The sequence below is a fragment of the Magallana gigas genome, chromosome 4, assembly GCF_963853765.1.
Source record: "Magallana gigas chromosome 4, xbMagGiga1.1, whole genome shotgun sequence".
Classification (NCBI taxonomy): Eukaryota; Metazoa; Mollusca; class Bivalvia; order Ostreida; family Ostreidae; genus Magallana; species Magallana gigas.
In genome coordinates this window covers 53,892,720-53,912,796 of record NC_088856.1, presented here as the reverse complement: position 1 = coordinate 53,912,796, position 20,077 = coordinate 53,892,720, and the positions used below count along the sequence as shown (strand labels likewise).

The 20,077-nt window shown below is 32.1% G+C and overlaps 4 protein-coding genes across 5 annotated transcripts; 1 reads left to right on the top strand and 3 right to left on the bottom strand.

Moving 5' to 3' along the window:
• Nucleotides 1-1,628: 1,628 nt before the first annotated feature.
• Nucleotides 1,629-4,104, top strand: LOC105323815 (uncharacterized). 2 transcript variants are annotated; one of them, XM_011422889.4, is made up of 4 exons: nucleotides 1,629-1,947; nucleotides 2,625-2,698; nucleotides 2,922-2,997; nucleotides 3,192-4,104. In XM_011422889.4, exons 2-4 carry the CDS (start codon nucleotides 2,629-2,631, stop codon nucleotides 3,793-3,795), a joined length of 750 nt encoding a protein of 249 aa, XP_011421191.3. In that variant the 5' UTR covers nucleotides 1,629-1,947; nucleotides 2,625-2,628; the 3' UTR covers nucleotides 3,796-4,104. The 2 variants fall into 2 exon arrangements, with proteins under 2 accessions (XP_011421191.3, XP_011421193.3); XM_011422891.4 differs by having other exon boundaries at nucleotides 1,632-1,947; nucleotides 3,210-4,103.
• Nucleotides 4,105-5,044: 940 nt separating this feature from the next.
• LOC105323814 (cystatin-A2) lies at nucleotides 5,045-6,263 on the bottom strand. Its single transcript, XM_011422888.4, has 3 exons — nucleotides 6,103-6,263; nucleotides 5,620-5,739; nucleotides 5,045-5,272 (listed from the first exon to the last, which is right to left on the bottom strand). Exons 1-3 carry the CDS (start codon nucleotides 6,232-6,234, stop codon nucleotides 5,153-5,155), a joined length of 372 nt encoding a protein of 123 aa, XP_011421190.2. The 5' UTR covers nucleotides 6,235-6,263; the 3' UTR covers nucleotides 5,045-5,152.
• Nucleotides 6,264-10,307: 4,044 nt separating this feature from the next.
• Nucleotides 10,308-11,070, bottom strand: LOC136269680 (cystatin-A3-like). The gene is made up of 3 exons (XM_066082992.1): nucleotides 10,902-11,070; nucleotides 10,697-10,813; nucleotides 10,308-10,508 (listed from the first exon to the last, which is right to left on the bottom strand). Exons 1-3 carry the CDS (start codon nucleotides 11,031-11,033, stop codon nucleotides 10,389-10,391), a joined length of 369 nt encoding a protein of 122 aa, XP_065939064.1. The 5' UTR covers nucleotides 11,034-11,070; the 3' UTR covers nucleotides 10,308-10,388.
• Nucleotides 11,071-15,138: 4,068 nt separating this feature from the next.
• LOC117682764 (cystatin-A3-like) lies at nucleotides 15,139-15,924 on the bottom strand. Its single transcript, XM_066082991.1, has 3 exons — nucleotides 15,764-15,924; nucleotides 15,559-15,675; nucleotides 15,139-15,320 (listed from the first exon to the last, which is right to left on the bottom strand). The coding sequence occupies exons 1-3, from the start codon at nucleotides 15,893-15,895 to the stop codon at nucleotides 15,201-15,203; spliced, it is 369 nt and encodes a 122-aa protein (XP_065939063.1). The 5' UTR covers nucleotides 15,896-15,924; the 3' UTR covers nucleotides 15,139-15,200.
• Between the last annotated feature and the right edge of the window lie 4,153 nt (nucleotides 15,925-20,077).

Below are 20,077 nucleotides of genomic sequence, written 5' to 3'. Positions count from 1 at the left end.
ATATTGGAATGAAATTTAGTATACAGGTTTATCATGATAATATCTAGGTCAAGTTCGATATTGGGTACGATCGAGCAATTTTCAACAGAGTTATGGCCCTTGGACATAGAAAAAATTCCAGTTAATTGCAGTTTCCGCTGATTTTCTTCGCAGAGGATGAACATATTGGAATGAAATTTGGTATACAGGTTTATCATGATAATATCTAGGTCAAGTTCGATATTGGGTACGATCGAGAAATTTTCGACAGAGTTATGGCCCTTGGACTTAGAAAAATTCCAGTTATTTGCAGTGTCCGCTCATTTTCTTCGCAGAGGATGAACATATTGGAATGAAATTTGGTAAACAGGTTTATCATGATAATATCTAGGTCAAGTATGATACTTGGTACGATCGAGAAATTTTCGACAGAGTTATGGTCCTTGGACTTAGAAAAATTCCAGTTATTTGCAGTTTCCGCTCATTTTGATATGAAATTTAGTATAAATGTTTATCTAAATAATATCTAGGTCAAGTTTGATTTTGGGCATGATAGAGCAATTTTCGACAGAGTTATAACCTTTGGACTTAGAAAAATTCCAGTTAATTGCAGTTTACGTTCATTTTCTTTGTGGATGTTTCCAAGGGAGGGGGGCATAAGTGTTTCACAAACATCTCTTGTTAAACTTTACACTACACCGTTAATCATTCTGTAGCCTATTTGTCTACAACATTGTAACACTCTACAGTGCACTGTTAATCATTCTGTAGCCTATTTGTCTACAATGTTATTACACTTTACACTGCACTGTTGATCATTCTGCCGCTTATTTGTCTACAATATTGTTATACTTTACAGGGCTTTGTCTACCATTCTATTGTTTATTTGTCATGCAACAACATTGTTTCACTTTATAGAACTGTCTACCATCCTGCATGGAATAAGCGAGGTATTGTTGTGTTCAATTTATATATCTTTTGCATTAGACATCTTTAGCAATAATATTTTTATCAACAACTTTTCCCAGAATTAAAAACTATGTAAGAAGATAGAGAAATCAACACAACCCTTTCTGTGTATGGAGCAATCACAAGAACAGCGGGGAGTTACCCTTGTGTCACCTGATCAATTAAAACCTTGTTTACTATAATCAATCAACATTTAGTGTGGTCAGTTGTTCGAAACAATATGTTGATTAAAATCAAATGGTCAAATTAAGATGTTCCATATACTGTACGTCCATGTTGTAACAACGTAAGTTTTGGTAACACGTCGGGACGCGCGAACAATTGCGTTTCTTATGACGAATTGTTCCAAGCACCTTAATTAAAAGCACCGTGAATGTGGATTGATCATGGTCATACAAAGTTTAAATCGGTAATAATATTTGATTTATAGTCATCTGTGCGAAAAATGGACAATTTCATATTAAGTTTTCCATGATAGAAATGTTATAAGTAAACATTATTTCAATTTGTAGCTGGTTTGAAAATTTTAATGTTCTGGTATGTACGCGGTGCAATATGGGTGAATTAAAAACGTAAACAATATATAAATCATAATTCATTTTATACCACGTTTTTATCACCCAAGCTTGTCAATTGTCTCTCCAATAGAGCCATTGACACCCCATTCATCGACGTTTCTCCAACATTCTGCAGGTCTTTTTTTTTCGATTGCACTAGAACCGAAATGAAGATATCTGAAGGAGCTCCCTATCCTTCTTGACGCCCGTCCAAGTTGAGCAATAAATGACCAAATTATCTCAAATCAAACAGCCAGTGATCTTAAATCAGGTGATTACCGCGGGCAAAAACAAGCGGGCAGGTAAATAAATCCCATTGTGGGACTTCGATCGTTTTTGGTTTCATGCCGATAAAGAACAAGGGAGTTTCTGGGGCCATTGTTCACGTGGACCCGAAAGTAGAGCCCTAACCAATTTACAGGCAGAAGGCAACTAGAATGAGGTAAGTGCAGAATGAACTCATGGATGTCTGAGGACATCTTTCTCTTTGGTACTTACTTATATTCTGCGGTCAATCGCTATGAAATACAAGTAATTCTGTTTTTGTATTGGAAAAATCTTTTTTGAGTTGTTAATTTTTTCCTTGATTTGACGCTGTTACCTGTATGTTCACAGTGAGAGAACAATTAATACAGTACAAGAATATATATTTTATTTTTCATATTGAGCTATATTATTCTGATTGTATTATATGTATGATTTTTGTTTTTTTGCTTTTTTGTTTAGTTTTTTTTTATTAAATCTTTTAAAAAGATCGAAATCGATGCTTAACAACCGTAAATTTATGGGTATTATGTTTGAATTCAAAGTGAGGAATTTAGTTATCTTAGTTCTGTACACACTGTATAGAGAAAGGACGCCTTATCCACGTATTATTTATTTGTCTGATCAAACCAAAAGAACAAAAAACGAAATCAGCCAACATCTGTTCCGCAGATTGAAAATGAAGTTTTTAAATTCGCTACACGGTATAATGAATTAACATTTCAAAAGCTTCTTATCTCGTAAGTTCATTTGATGTCGGTTTTTATGTCTTTTTACTTGTTAAATGAACTAACAGACCCCTCACCCCCCCCCTCTCTCTCTCTAGCATCACCATTTTTGTTTTCAATTTTAAAGCTGAATGGCGTCGTACGGGTACCATGGTTACAAGGATGACGAGGCCCACAGCGTCTCTAGAAACGGAACTCCTCGTATGTGTTTTATTCCTTGAATTGTCTTTTGAGGTCATTGGTGCATGTATGATTTTCAGTATATAATGCGATAGCAGCTATGAAATTGAAGAGTTGAATTGAAAAAAAAATCATTCTCTGAAAACTAAAAATCTTTTAAAATATTGGAATTTGCGAAACGTGACCCAGTTTCAATTTATGTAAATACATGTATATTCGAATTTCATTTTCCTTTTTTTTAAAGACCGAGTTTCCCATGCAATCAACGAGCTATCTCAAGATGAAGGGAGAGAATTCCAGGAATTTAGGAGAAGCATGGGGTAATTTATTAGTCAGTCTAAGTATATATATATTTATTGAATGAATAAAAATCAAGGGAATTGGAAAAAGTACCTACAACTAGTTTCTCTCTTAATTATTTCAAACTTAAATATTGAAGTTTATCATGCAGTCATTATTGAGATAAACATTTTTTATTAGTCAGCATTCTAGTAGTTTTTATTCCTAATTCCAGTTCTGGTTTTACTGATAGGATTGTTGGGAGTTTCACAAAACAAATGGTCAAACTAGCGGTGGAGCAACTGAAGCCGGAGTTTGAAAGAATGGCGCTGGAGGCCGCGGGAAAAGCGCTGGAAAACAAGATGGTTACCATCAAAGAAATGCAGAACGAGCTCAACAGAAAAGAGCAAGAGTTAAAGAGATTGCAGCTGGAGAAGAAATTACTGCAGGCGAAATTTGAGAAGGAGAAAATCAATCGCGACTTGGCGTCCATTGTTGATAACAAGGAAAAGGAGATTAAAAAACTTGAGGCGGATATCGGAGGCCTGCGCGGGAAGTTGCGCAGAAAGGCGGAAGAATTGAAGAAAGAAAAGGACAGGGCAACGGAAGAGGAACAAAGACGTGTAGAGATAGAAACCAAATTCCAGACGGAAATTGAGAAACTGAAAAGGGAATTGGATCGAGTGAAAGGTCAGCTCGGACAAATAAGGTCCGCCAAAAATGTCGGAGATGAAGAAACCCGGAAGTTGCGTGATCGTGAGCGCGAACTGTTGCAGGAACTGGAAGACATCAAGAAACAACAGTCGCTTAGATTCCTCAGGAAAAAGATAGGAAACTAGTGTGAAGCCATATGCTGATGCAGGGCAAAACATTCAAACACAATCGTCTAAATGGATAATTGTTAAACATAAAAAATAAATGCATTTCTTTTTGAAATTCGATATGTGATCATCAGACATGTTTTGATCAGGTGGGCTGCGTGTATGTTAAGGATATTCTGCTATTGTTCTGGCTGTGTGTGGCTTAGGTGGCTACTTTGTTATGTGTTGTTTTTTCTGTGGATAACTTTAAATTATTGCTTTAACTGTTAACGTTGGTGATCTTTTTTTTTTAATTTTCACAGGTCATTTAATTGTATGATTATCACATTTACTTTATGACATATTACATGTATAAAATAAATGTAAAATTCAAAATTGCCTTTCTTCTGGTTTACCTTTTAATTAAACTAATGAAAATCCCTTTCTTTGTTTAAATCACTTATTTACACAAACACGAAGATAGCGTAGAGATATCCTCATTTATCCGAGCGGATTGAGATACCAAAGTCAATTAATTCGGAAAAAAGTTATTTATTTTGACGGATTTGTTTGTCTGCACTGATAAAGTATCAACAGAGACTTTGTTTATTACATGACAATAACCATGGAATATTACTTTTTGATTCAAACTGATATTTATCTGTCTTTTTCATAACTAAAACTGCTATTATCATATTGAAGGAAAACTTCATGAACCTCTTCCGTGTCTAAAGACAGGAAAGTATTATAAAATGACCACTAATATTAAGCCTCATTAATGGACCCCGCAGCTCTGGACCCTGTGTGTTTGGTCCTGACAACATGTGGTATTAATTACTTGTAAATACAGCACCGCGAGGGATTAATTCAATGTGTTGTCATTACTTTTCATACATGTACCTGTTAATTAATCTATTCTTCCGCTGAGCTTTTACTGTACCTTACTACACTTGTAAATGTATTTTTGTTAAATTGTTTGTATCAATCTATTTGGTTGAATATCGTTATAGCTCAGTGGTTAAGGTACATGTATCGGTAACGAGTTCGAATCGAAATGGGGGTTTGTTCATATCAAAATATAATTTTTTTTTATCCCACTTTATCCAAAATTGCATATTTTTCCTCTATTTGACTGATATCCTTATCATTTATGCTATCTACCACAATCAAGTAATTTTTTGCTTATTTAAGAAAGTATTTCAAGGTGTAATGAGCCATCTTAATGACGCTCACCGGAATAACAGATGATTGTGTAAACTAATAAGTGAAACAAAAATTCGACGGATACTTTTTAAAAATGGATGCATCTCCATAACTTTTATTGAACACGACGGTTTATGATACAATTGACTGAATTTTATTTCTTAGAAATTTAAATACAGAAAAAATATTCATTCTAGAAATACTCCAATGAATCTCCCATTGTTTTTCCAATCTGCACCTCAACCACGTGAGCCTCACCCGTGAGATCGGCGTGAATTCTCACGTGAATGAATCGAAGTGGTCCAGTCTCTACCTGCAATTCAATTTGTAATTTACAGTTTTTCCACTATTTAAACTATAATTGATCTTGCATCTAATATAATTGGGAACACATTTATTGCTTTACATCATAAAAAAGCAGAACATATGAAATTATTTGTGTAATTTGATACAGGAAAAAAAATCAAAGACCCTCTTTTTAAATAAAAAAAATTAAAATATATATATATATATATATATATATATATATATATATATATATATATATATATATATATATATATATATATATATATATATATATATATATGCGCGTGCATTTGATTCTTTAAAATTGAATGTCTTACTCATGAATATTAGTTGATTTCTGAATGTACTCACCTTAACAAAGAAGTTTGTTCCCGCGACGACCTGTTCCCTGTATAAGCGCGCGGTGAATTCTGGGAGAGGTTTCTCCTGGTCGTACCCCAGGGGGAGCTCGCTAATAATTTCTTCTCGAAGCTGTGAGTTGAAATATATTATAATTGATATTTTGTCTATTTAGCAGGCAAAGTGAATACAATAAATAAAACATAGATTTTTAGACCGATTAAATAAAATTATTTGAAAAATAAAACTTGTAGAGAAAAACATATCTCAGCAGTGGGTGTATCAATTTGTTGCATATTTCAACAACTGTCCAAGCAATACATTTCTAATTAGTAAATCAATTAAATTAAACGCACACATGCAGATCTACATGTTGTTCTTGAAAATTAATTTAAAAAGAGAATGAAAAATAGGATGAAAGTGAGGATACGTAAAAGAAAACAAAAGAAAGAGAGAGAGAGAGAGAGAGAGAGAGAGAGAGAGAAAGGAAAATACCAAGTCGACAAGGTCCTGGACCTCCTCGGTGGCAAACTTGGTGGGACCAAGCCCGCCAACTACGTATGTGTCGTCTGCTCGTACAGACACACAGACAGACATCCCAGCAATCAGTAGAACCACGGCGTTCATTGTGTAAAGGTCGGTGTGCACTTGAAACAAACCGCTCTTCTATTTATAGTAAGGTATTAAACGTAACACCTTTGATATACATGGATAGAGCATATGTTGCAAAATGACCGCGCCATCTGCCCAGTAATGAATGAAAAACTGATTGATGCTTATATTACAGAAAATGATCGTAAACCTAATAAGTGTGGTTATGCATCATTTCAATAGAAAATAGCAAAATTATTGTCAAAAATGACACGTGACAAGAATTCTATGTGGGTAGGGTCCACTAATGCATTTTCCATAGGCGGTAATGTTAACGTAAGGATTCATTCGAGGGACCTCTTGAATGAAAGCTCATCAAATTGTCTCTTTCATGTTAAAATTTCGTGGTTTGAAGTCAGATTCGTTTTCCGGCAAAATGCGTCTGTATTGAAAAACTCTGAAAATGAAAGAAAAATTAGGGAATTTCTCAGTTTTGGAAAGGGTGTACATCAAACTATTTCAATTCTTTTTTTTCAAATCATAATTCAATTTTGACACTTGTTTTTAAAATTGCAAATCCCCTTTTCTGACATGTGTCAAGCATTCTGGTTTAAAATGTCCAAATAAATGTACATACTCTCTGCAAGTATAGCTTAAAGGCACTACTTTGTTGTCCTATCGATTCTAAAAATAGTAAGAGGGATATACCCATGTGTATTAGTGCATTACTGGCAGTTCGCATCGAACATCATCAGATATTTGATATAAAACCATGGATTATATCGTCTCTGAATATCGATTTTAAAAAATATATATAAAATTGTATCTTTTGTTAAAGAATGATACGCTCGTTGTAGATCGTTGAGTTATATAATTATTCATTGCCTTAAAGTGTTTATATTTATGATGTTATCAAATAACTATAACTGCACTCGTCAAGTCTCGGTTATTAAGAGACCTGCTGTGTGGTCTGCAAATTAGCAATCACACGTACCTTATGAATGCTTAGGTATGATTTTATAAGAATTAAAGTAGTCCGAGTATCGCACTACGTCATAATACGGATTTTACAATATTGGTTCGACTTTTACAAAGCGTTTTAGATACCCGGTATTGATTTTGCTCTACATCGCTGTTGTAAACTATGGCAATAATAAGCGATTAGAACGGTAATATAATATATTCTATGAGAGATAGAAATGATTAATGTTGAGAAACTCGATTGTGTTAAAGTAAAATGAAAAACGAAGTTTCTGATTAACCAGGATCTCAGGTTTGCTTATATCTTCTTTGTTTTGATGCCCCCCCCCCCCCCCCCGAAATTTTCTTTTTCTTTTACTAAAACCGGTTTAAATTAAGAGACAGACGCTATTTCGAATTTAATCAATCGTCAATTAATTAATGTTTAAATGATATCTAACATTGTTGACAGATCTAGGCAGAAAACTGTGGCAAAATGTGATTTTTACGGATTTTTTCGTCAGGGTCTACTTGGTTTAGAGCTTATAGCGTGAAAAGTAATCCGTCAACATATAATTTATTTTACCAAATCTTTGTTCTACGATGTCAATCTATAGAATAAACACCATGAATTAAAGTTTGAGTCCATAAAATAGTAAAAAAATTACCAAACGCGATACTAGCATTGCATTTTTTGTATTCTATTTTGATACATCAGGTCCATAAAGCGTACTTACTTACAAAAATTTGCGCAAAATTATTGATGAGATATGGCTTAAATAAATATTTATACTCTATTTTGTATGTTCAGTTCTAATTTTCCCAAAATTGGTAACTATTTTTAGGAAAAACGGACGGGGTACACCCGTCTGAGAGGTGATAACAAACAAACTAGCATGTAAACATGCGTATTTTCTTTTGTATATGTATTGCTAGAATGTATATTTATCATTTAAAGCTAAGCTTTTAATGATTGAGCCCATTCAGTGCCGAGTATAGGACTACCATAAACTGTTATCAAGTAAAGAAAAAATATATATATCTTTAGCTTTAAAATCTTACATCTTTTATTTAGAGCTCTTTCTCGTTAGAATATGAATATAGTCTGAAAATGGCCATAGCAATCCAGCCATCTTAAACGGATATAGTCAGCAATTTGGATTTAAAATATATACATGTAGAATGAATATCTGTATGTATAAATTAAGGATAGGACAATCTTATAGCCTTATAACCATTATAACTTGTGTTTGTGGTAATGTATTGATATGACTTTTAGCAATTTAAGTTATGAAAACCACGTACTGTAATATTTTATATACCACAAAAAAAGCGAACATAAAGAAATGTTGTTGTTTTTTTGCAAAGAAAATAAACATATATTCAATACGCCTACAAGCATTTGCACATTTACATGTATTATCAATCAATAAGCATGTACAATGGTTAAAAGTTTAAAAATTGATATGTTTATGTATTAAATATGACCACACACTCATTTTTTAAATATTTAAAACGATTGAAGATTAAGAAAAAAGACTACTTCAATGCATGTTTTTTTTATTTACTTTTCTAGATTCCACAAAACATATCTTCAGAATCGTTAAATACATTCGATAAAAATTCACAACACCAGATCATTGGTTTTAAGTTTTATGTTCATCATATATGGAACGCCATAGCTGACTTATGGTCAATTTCATATTATATGAACTGGTATTTCATTTATATGCAATAGTGATATCATTATATGCAGTGGTAATATCATTACATGCAGTTGTAACATCATTATATACAGTGGTAACATCATTATATACCTTTATTTTGCCATTATATTCAGAGGTAAAATCTTTATATGAAGTGGTAAGATCATTACGTTATGTCGTAAGATCATTATGTGCAGTAGTTTATTCATTATTTATGCTATTAATAAATCTTTATATGATATATGATAGACTCATTTCATAAAGAGCTAAACTCAATCGTTATGTTATATGGTACACTCTTCATGTGCAGTTGCAATTTTTATTTTTTTTTTACTAAATTGGCTTCTATTACGAATTAAAGATATCGATGAATTGAAATATATTATTTTAAGGTGGCATGGGACACCTGTCGATATCAATATGTTTTAAAGTTAATCATAATCAAATTACTTTCACTGCACCGGTTTAGCATTTTTAATTTTTGCGATATTTGACCAATCTGTTTTGAAATTGTTTTGACATGTTTAGATTTTAAAAGTTTTGGAGAGGTTAAGATTTTAAAAGCCCAAGCAGGATTCGAACTCATGACTTACAGAATCGTAATAACGCTCTCACCTATTGCGCTACGCAGTTATGCAAATTTATTGGTAAAAAAAGAAATTATAGAATTATACATGTTTTCATTGTTAAACTTTACTTCGATAGGAAGTACGTCACAAAATGGAGGTGTCCCGTACCAACTTTATCAGTAAGGTTATTCATTAACGGCTGCATATTTTGAATTTTCAAAATTGCTTGTCATAGTCATATTTTATTTCGGAGTTAAAGTCACCCATACATATCAAAATTACGAGGCATTAAAAAATAGATGTTCCAGCGATGATGAAGATGACATTCAAACTTTTTTTGAGATTTATTATGATATTTGTTGTAAAAACAACATGGGATTTTAGATATACCGTATATATAACTGCGTTTCACTAAATTCGCGAAAATGGGGGAAACTATGTAGCATTTTTAATTTGCGTCCGTCATTTTTTTGCGATTTTTATAGTTTCTTATAGAAATAAATACAGAAAATAGATAATCGCCAGAAATACCGGATATACGGTACATCAAATGAACACCAGGCTCGAAAAGACTATCCGCTTTTGCTGCGATTATAGGACTTTATGGAACATTGAATTCCTAGATCCTTAATGCAATATGTCATTTTTGTTTCATTTTTTTCAAAACGTCTGTAGCTGAACTTGTATTTTATCTCCCCTTCTAATAAAATGTGAACAATAAAGCATTGTGATGGTATTAAGCTTGATTACATATTAGAAATCAAGTCCTCTTATTCACATAGTTGGAAACTCGCTTTTTCAGATAAAATTATGATAGACCTAACAATTTTTTTTTTTTACAAAATATGTTGATTAAAATATAACGATAAAAGCATCTTTTTTAAAGATATTTATTTTGAGTTAAGATGATTTCTGCATATACAAAAATAAAAGCGAAATGAGCCACACATTTTGTTTAGAAGTATTCAATAGGGTCAGAGAGAGTCTTCTCTAACTGGACACTGGTGACGGAAGCACCACCTCTCAGGTCTTTGTAGATCCTGACGTGGATGTATCTGTTGAATCCGGTCTCAACCTGAAATACATTGGAATTGATGACGTATGTAGGTGGATTAGCGAACAATTGTTTCATTTAACTTTACACATTTACATTCTTTAACGACGAAAGCTGTTTTTCAGTGTGAGTTTAGGTCTTTTTCATTTGTTTTAAGTAATGAACAGATTACTAAATATGAAACGCCAAAAAAAAATGTTTTGGCCAACCTTGATGAAGTAGTTCATTCCGGCGACGACCTGTTCTCTGTATGACACAGCGGTAAGCTGTAGTGGCTGCTCTCTGTCGTACCCCAGAGGAAGCTGACCAATAATCTCATCTCGCAACTGTCGGCAGCAATACAGGGAATTCATTACAATATATTCACAGAAATAAGATGTAAAGAAATTTAAACTTTCCAAATGTAATACTCACTGAGTCCACGAGTCGCTGGGTTTGTGGGGTGGCGTGTTTTGTTCTACCTAGTCCTCCAGCGAGTCCATCCCTCCTGCTTTCGGCCAAACAGACAACGGACAAGGCAACAGCAACAAATACGAAGGTCTGCATGTTTTACAATGTTGAAGACTTTGTGCAGACTCGATGAAATAACGACGCTTATATAGAAGTGTTGAAACAATGGATGTATTGTTTGCCACTGGCCACCTGTTGTGTGTGATTTCTAAATGTATAGAGCACCAAATGTGTGTCCATAGAAAAACGTGTTACAGTTTATGATGATACCAAATTAACAGTACAGTACAAGTATATTTATAATAATGTCTCAAAGCGTACATGTAGCTGGAACTAAATGTAACATTTTACTTCTGTGAACTCGATGTATTTGTAAACATGCATAAATTAAATGCATTCTTATTGTTTTGTAACTTAACTTATAATCAAAAAAAGTTAAATAAGAAAAGTTACACACGCAAAATAAAAATAAATCTACTAGTATATAAATAGCGATGAAATAAAACATGTAGTTTAACCAGTAAGAATAAGAAATGAAGATAATAGTTTTTCTATTGATCGACGTATCAAAGAAAAAACTGACCGGAAAACTTCATCAATGCATTGATGTTTTCCGGTCAATTATTTCTTTGATACGTCGATCAATAGAAAAATTATTATCTTCATTTCTTATCATTTATTAAAACATTTTCAAATAAAAAAATGTGAAGTGTCATTGATCAAAAATGTAAATAATGTAAATGAAGCGGCGCGTATGAATACAAAACAACAACAGCAACAATATTCAAAATGGATGCGCCTTCAGCTGATGCAGAGGCATTGAGCTGAATTTATTGGATTAAACACAAATAGTGAGTTAAAATTTGAACCGGCTGAATTGAAAACGAAAGGAAAATACATCCGATAGCTTGTGATATTATTCACTGTGCAGAAAAACTCGTATTAAAACTAGTTTTCGTGTGAGATTGCTGGAATATGCATCTGGACTTTGCCATCTACGGAGTGGCGATCGTAGACGAAGATAGTTGATATGTCGACAAAGAATAGTATGTATAAGCGACTTTTGTAAACGTTGTGATAACTAGATAGCCAGTGATGTACTTAAATGGTATATCTGCCCCTTGGAATGCGCCGAAGGAGTTGATGCATTGATCATAGCTTTTCTTTACGATGCTTATTCTGATGACCGATCATGTACGTGTGTAAATTTAAAAATTATCGTTACCAAATTTAAACAGCAGTGTTACCGTGAAAGTGTTTAGGCCTATATGTTCGTTTTAATATTCATGGAAAAGGAACAGCCAGCCTCGCTGTAAATGTTGATTGAACTCAAGCAGACGAAATCGTTAGAAGATGCTTAATTTTCTATTTCGTGAATCAAATAATGTGTTTTGTTTATTTTTGAAGGTTAAACTTTGAAGTTTTTATGTTTATAAAGTTGTATTTTGTTTGCTGACAATAAAACAGACACAACTTTACATTTTGATGACAGTGTTTATTTTGGAAATTCCCGTTCTATAAATAGTGTTAAATCAGAACATATGAGAAAAATAGATCCGGCTAAAATTTTATTGATACAGGTATCAAAGAAATTTTTCGACCAATCAGAAGCGCCGATATCTCATCAAACGAATAAAACTTAAATGATTACTATTTGAAGGTAACTTTTTAAGAAATTTTTGATTTATACATAAATCTTTGTGTTTTATTTAAAAATTAATCTAACTTCACATAATTTCGAAGAGAAAGATTTTTTTCAGAATATAATGACCAATTCTAATAAATCCTCATTTTTAATTAAAGTAACTTCTTAGTGCAAATACGTATGTTTAACATTAACAGATACAAATATTGAATAGAGAGAAATTTTATTTCATCTAATTAGCTTCCCGACAGTCAACACTTTTAAGAGATGATTAAGCAATTGAAGAATGATTTTTGTATTTTTCTGATAAACTTATTAAGAATAATATACAATGTATGTAATATAAAGGTGTCCGACCCATCAATCTGGATGCATAACAGACATGTATGGGCTTAATATAGTATACTCAGTATACTTGACACGTGACAAGAATTCTATGTGAAATACATGTAGTGCATTGCTGGCAGTTCGTATCGAACATCATCAGATATTTGATATAAAACTATAGATTATATCGTCTCTGAATATCGATTTTAAAAAATATATATAAAGTTTGCATCTTTTGTTAAAGAATGATCCGCTCGTGTTTGTGTTAATGTATTGATATGACTTTTAGCAATTTAAGTTATGAAAAGCACGTAATATTTTATATACAAAAAAGGGAACATATAGAATTTTTTTTGGTTAAGAAAATAAACATATATTCAATACGCCTACTAGCATTTGCACATTTGCATGTATTATCAATCAATAAACATTAAACGCATATAAATGTACAATGGTTAAAAATTTAAAAATTGACATGTTTATGTATTAGATATGACCACACACTCATTTTTTAAATATTTAAAACGATTGGAAATTAATTAAGAAAAAAGACTACTTCCATGCATGGTGTTTTAATTTACTTTTTAAGATTCCTCAAAACTTATCTTCATGATCATTAAATACATTCGATAAAAATTCACAACACCAGATCATTGGTTTTAAGTTTTATGTTCATCATACAATTTCTGTTTTTATCATTTGACAAAAAATTCTGTTAGTATTCTAGGTAAACGAAAAAGCCACATGATATTTTCCCTTTTTTTATTTACTAAATTGGCTTCTATTACGAATTAAAGATATCGATGAATTGAAATACATTATTTTAAGGTGGCATGGGACACCTGTCGATATCAATATGTTTTAAAGTTAATCATAATCAAATTACTCCCACCCTACCAGTTTAGCATTTTCAAATTTTGCGATAATTGACCAATCTGTTTTTAAATTGTTTTGACATCATGATGTTAAGATTTTAAAAGTTTTGGACAGGTTAAGATTTTAAAAGCCCAAGCAGGATTCGAACTCATGACTTACAGAATCGCAATAACGCTCTCACCTATTGCGCTACGCAGTTATGCAAATATATCGGTAAAAATAGAAATTAAAGAAATATACATGTTTTCATTGTTTATTTCGATAGGAAGAACGCCACAATATGGAGGTGTCCCGTACCAACTTAATTTAAAACTCTGTGTCATAAAATCATGAAACTATTTAGTATTGACATATTTTCCACTAAACTAGCATGCTCTTGATAGCTTCAGTACAGATCCCATTTTTTTTTTCTAAAATAGACACCTAACGAAGAAAGCTCAATACAGGAATGCAACGTGTTGGGCTTATGTAACGAAACCTAAAGACATTTTTTTTTTAATTTTAACACGTCAAAATATTTATGTTGAATGTTGACATATCTATGTTTCATGTTAACATATTTATCTTGCATGTCGACATATTTAATGAAAAAATAACTTGCACACAAGGGGCAGAAGTATGCCACCATAATGTTATACATTAACGTCTGCATATTTTGAAGTCTCAAAATTGCTTGTCATAGTCATATTTTATTTCGGAGTCACCCATACATATAAATATTACGAGGCATTAAAAAAAGATGTTCCAGCAATGATGAAGATGACATTCAAACCCTTTTTGAGATTTATTATGTAATTTGTTGTGCAAACAACATGGGATTTTAAATATACCGTATATATAAACGTTTTTTTTTCGCGTGTCACTAAATTCACGAAAATGGGGGAAATTATGTAGCATTTTTAATTTGCGTCAGTCATTTTTGCGATTTTAAAAGTTTCTTATGGAAAATAATACAGAAAATAAATAATCGCCAGAAATACCGGATATACGGTACATCAAATGAACACCAGGCTCGAAAAGACTGTCCGCTTTTGCTGCGATTACAAGACTTTATGGAACATTGGTTTCCTATAGATCCTTAATGCAACATGTCATTTTTGTTTCATTTATTTCAAAATGTATGTAACTGAACTTGTATTTTATCTCCCTTCCTAAAAAAATGTGAACAATAAAGCACTGTGACAGTATTAATCTTGATTACTTATAGATATCAAGTTCTCTTATTCTAACAGATGGAAACTCGCTTTTTCAGATAAAAATATGATAGACCTAACACTGATTTTTTTTTTTTTACCAAAATATGTTGATTAAAATATCACGATTAAAGCATCTTTTTTTTGTAAAAGATATTTATTTTGAGTTAAGATGATTTCCGCATATACAAAAATAAAAGCATAACGAGCCACACATTTTGTTTAGAAGTATTCAATAGGGTCAGAGAGAGTCTTCTCTAACTGTACTCTGGTGACGGAAGGATCGCCTCTCAGGTCTTTGTAGATCCTGACATGGATGTATCTGTTGAATCCGGTCTCAACCTAAAAAAACATTGGAATTGATGACGTATATAGGTGGATTAGCGAACAATTGTTTCATTTAACTTTACACATATACATTCTTTAACGACGAAAGCTGATTTTCAGTGTGAGTTTAGGTCTTTTTCATTTGTTTAAAGTAATATACAGATTACTTAATATAAAACGCCAAAATATCTAAGTTTTCCAATTCAAAGTTATTAATATGCAGAATATTATGGTTGAAAATGTTTTGGCCAACCTTGATGAAGTAGTTCACTCCGGCGACGACCTGTTCTTTGTATGACACGGCGGTTAGCTGTAAGGGTTGCTCCCTGTCGTACCCCAGAGGGAGCTGACCAATAATCTCATCTTGCACCTGTCGGCATCAATACAGGGATCTCATTATAACATATTCACAGAAATAAGATGTAAAGAAATTTAAACTTTCCAAATGTAATACTCACGGAGTTCACGAGTCGCTGGGTTTGTGGGGTGGCGTTTTTAGTTCTCCCCAGTCCTCCAGCAAGACCGTAGTTCCTGCTTTGGACTAAACAGGCAACGGAGAAGGCAACAGCAACAAATACGAAGGTCTGCATGTTTACAATGTTGAAGACTTTGTGCAGACTCAATGAAATAATGACGCTTATATACAAGTGTTGAAACAATGGATGTATTGTTTGCCACTGGCCACCTGTTGTGTGTGATTTCTAAATGTAAAGAGCACCAAATGTGTGTCCATAGAAAAACGTGTTACAGTCTGTATCCGTAGTTTATGATGATAACAAATTAACAGTACAAGTATATTTATAATAGTGTCTTAAAGCGTACATGTAGTTGGAACTAAATGTAACATTGTACTTCTGTGAACTCGATGTATTTGCAAACATGCATACATTAAATGCATTCTTATTGTTTTGTAACTTAACTTCAAATCAAAAAAAGTTAATTAAGAAAAGTTACACACGCAAAATAAAAAAAATCTACTAGTATATAAAGAGCGGTGAAATAAAACTTGTAGTTTAACCAGTAAGAATTAAGAAATGAAGATAATAATTTTTCTATTGATCGACGTATCAAAGAAAAAACTGACCGGAAAACTTCATCAATGCGCTACGTGCATTGATGTTTCCGGTCAATTATTTCTTTGATACGTCGATCAATAGAAAAATGATTATCTTCATTTCTTATCATTTATTAAAACATTTTCAAATAAAAAAATGTGAAGTGTCATTGATCAAAAATGTAAATAATGTAAATGAAGCGGCGCGTATGAATACAAAGCAACAACAGCAACAATATTCAAAATGGATGCGCCTTCAGCTGATGCAGAGGTATTGAGCTGAATTTATTGGATTAAACACAAATAGTGAGTTAAAATTTGAACCGGCTGAATTGAAAACGAAAGGAAAATACATGCGATAGCTTATGATATTATTCACTGTGCAGAAAAACTCGTAATAAAACTAGTTTTCGTGTGAGATCGCTGGAATATGCATCTGGACTTTGCCATCTACGGAGTGGCGATCGTAGACGAAGATAGTTGATATGTCGACAAAGAATAGTATGTATAAGCGACTTTTGTAAACGTTATGATAACTAGATAGCCAGTGATGTACTTAAATGGTATATCTGCCCCTTGGAATGCGCCGAAGGAGTTGATGCATTGATCATAGTTTTTCTTTACGATGCTTATTCTGATGACCGATCATGTACGTGTGTAAATTTAAAAATTATCGTTACCAAATTTAAACAGCAGTGTTACCGTGAAAGTGTTTAGGCCTTTATGTTCGTTTTAATATTCCTGGAAAAGGAACAGCCAGCCTCGCTGTAAATGTTGATTGAACTCAAGCAGACGAAATCGTGAGAAGACGCTTAATTTTCTATTTCGTGAATCAAATAATGTGTTTTGTTTATTTTTGAAGGTTAAACTTTCAAGTTTTTATGTTTATAAAGTTGTATTTTGTTTGCTGACAATAAAACAGACACAACTTTACATTTTGATGACAGTGTTTATTTGTGAAATTCCCGAACTATAAATAGTGTTAAATCAGAACATATGAGAAAAATAGATCCGGCTAAAATTTTATTGATACAGGTATTAAAGAAATGTTTCGACCAATCAGAAGCGCCGATATCTCATCAAACGAATAAAACTTAAATGATTACGATTTGAAGGTAACTTTTAAAGAAATTTTTGATTTATACATAAATCTTTGTGTTTTATTTAAGAATTAATCTAACTTCACATAAATTCAAAGAGAAATATTTTTTTTAGAATATAATGACCAATTCTAATAAATCCTCATTTTTAATTAAAGTAACTTCTTAGTGCAAATACGTATGTTTAACATTAACAGATACAAATATTGAATAGAGAGAAATTTTATTTCATCTAATTAGCTTCCCGACAGTCAACACTTTTAAGAGATGATTAAGCAATTGAAGAATGATTTCTGTACTTTTCTGATAAACTTATTAAGAATAATATACAATGTATGTAATATAAAGGTGTCCGACCCATCAATCTGGATGCATAACAGACATGTATGGGCTTAATACTCAGTATACTTGACACGTGACAAGAATTCTATGTGAAATACATTTAGTGCATTGCTGGCAGTTAGCATCGAACATCATCACATATTTGATATAAAACTATAGATTATATCATCTCTGAATATCGATTCTAAAGAAAATATATAAAAATTGTATAATTTGTTAAAGAATGATCCGCTCGTGTTTGTGTTAATGTATTGATATGACTTTAAGCAATTTAAGTTATGAAAACCACGTAATATTTTATATCCAAAAAAGCGAACATATAGAATTTTTTTTTGTAAAGAAAACAATCATTTATTCAATACGCCTACAAGCATTTGCACATTTACATGTATTATCAATCAATAAGCATGACACGCATATAAATTTACAATACTTAAAAATTTAAAAAATTGACATGTTTATGCATTAGATATGACCACACACTCATTTCTTAGATATTTAAAACGATTGGAGATTAAGAAAAAAGACTACTTCTATGTATTTTTTATTATTTACTTTTTAGATTCCACAAGACATATCTTCAGGATCGTTAAATACATTCGATAAAAATTTACAACACCAGATCATTGGTTTTAAGTTTTATGTTCATCATACAATTTCTGTTTTTATCATTTGACAAAAAATTCCTTTTGTATCATAGGTAAACGAAAAAGCAACATGATATTTTCAACTTTTTGGTTTTTTTTTTTTTTATACTAAATTGGCTTCTATTACAAATTAAAGATATCGATGAATTGAAATACATTATTTTAAGGTGGCATGGGACACCTGTCGATATCAATATGTTTTAAAGTTAATCATAATCAAATTACTTTCACTGCAGCGGTGTAGCATTTTCAAATTTTGCGATATTTGACAAATCTGTTTTTAGATTGTTTTGACATGTTAAGATTTTTAAAGTTTTGGACAGGTTTAGAATTCAAAAACCCAAGCGGGATTCGAACTCATGACTTACAGAATCGTAATAACGCTTTCACCTTTTGCGCTACGCAGTTATGCAAATTTATTGGTAAAAAAAGAAATTATAGAATTATAGATGTTTTCATTGTTTATTTCGATAGGAAGTACGTCACAACATGGAGATGTCCCGTACCAACTTACTTTAAAACTCTGTGTCATAAAATCATGAAACTATTTAGTATTTCACCTATTTTCCACTAAACTAGTATGCTCTCAATAGCTTTAGAACAAATCGCATTTGTTTCTAAAATAGACACCTAACAAAGAAAGCTCAATACAGAAATGCAACGTATTGGGCCTATGTAACGAAGCCTAAAGACAGTTTTTAAAAAAAAATTATAACATATGTCGAAATATTTATGTTGCATGTTGACATATTTATGTTTCATGTTAACATATTTATCTTGCATGTCGACATATTTAATGAAAAAAAAAACTTGCACACAAGGGGCAGAAGTATGCCACCATAAGGTTATACATTAACGTCCGTATATTTTGAAGTCTCAAAATTGCTTGTCATAGTCATATATTATTTCGGAGTTAAAGTTATCCATACATATATAAATTACGAGGCATTAAAAATATAGATGTTCCAGCAATGATGGAGATGACATTCAAACCTTTTTTGAGATTTAATATGTAAACGGTGGGACCGTTGGACCGAGCGCAGATTTAACACAGTGCAGTTTGATTTTTGTAATATAAAATCTATTTAAAACACACACAGTAGGATCCACCTGCATGGTTGCCTACTCATACCATTCGTCAAAGTTAAACTAAACGTCGCGTGCTCAGTCTACATTATGACGTCATATTTCAGACGTAAAACGTTCAAGTTTTGTCTTCGGAAATAGCCGAAGACAATTACGTGATTCCAATTTGTTTTATTTCTTCTTTTATTGTTCATCAATTTAATTCATATGAATGCCGCTGTAATAAAATTGCATACTTTGTTCAGTATCTAAAAGATCAGTTCCTTGACGTAAATGTTTTTATTTTTCATCTGATAATTTGATAAGACATACAAAGAACAAGTCGTGTTTCTTGACTGAAGCACTATTGAAACTTATCTGGTTTCCGTTTTAATTTCTTTTAATTCAAATTCACTTCTATTGAAACACTGGAACTTATTTAAACGAGTTTAGGGGCAATAAACATCGAAAAATACCAGTCAATCAATGATCGAACTAACTTTTTAAAAACAAAATGGCTGCCAATATGGCGGCACCCAGGGCTGGAAGAAACTTCTTTTTGGC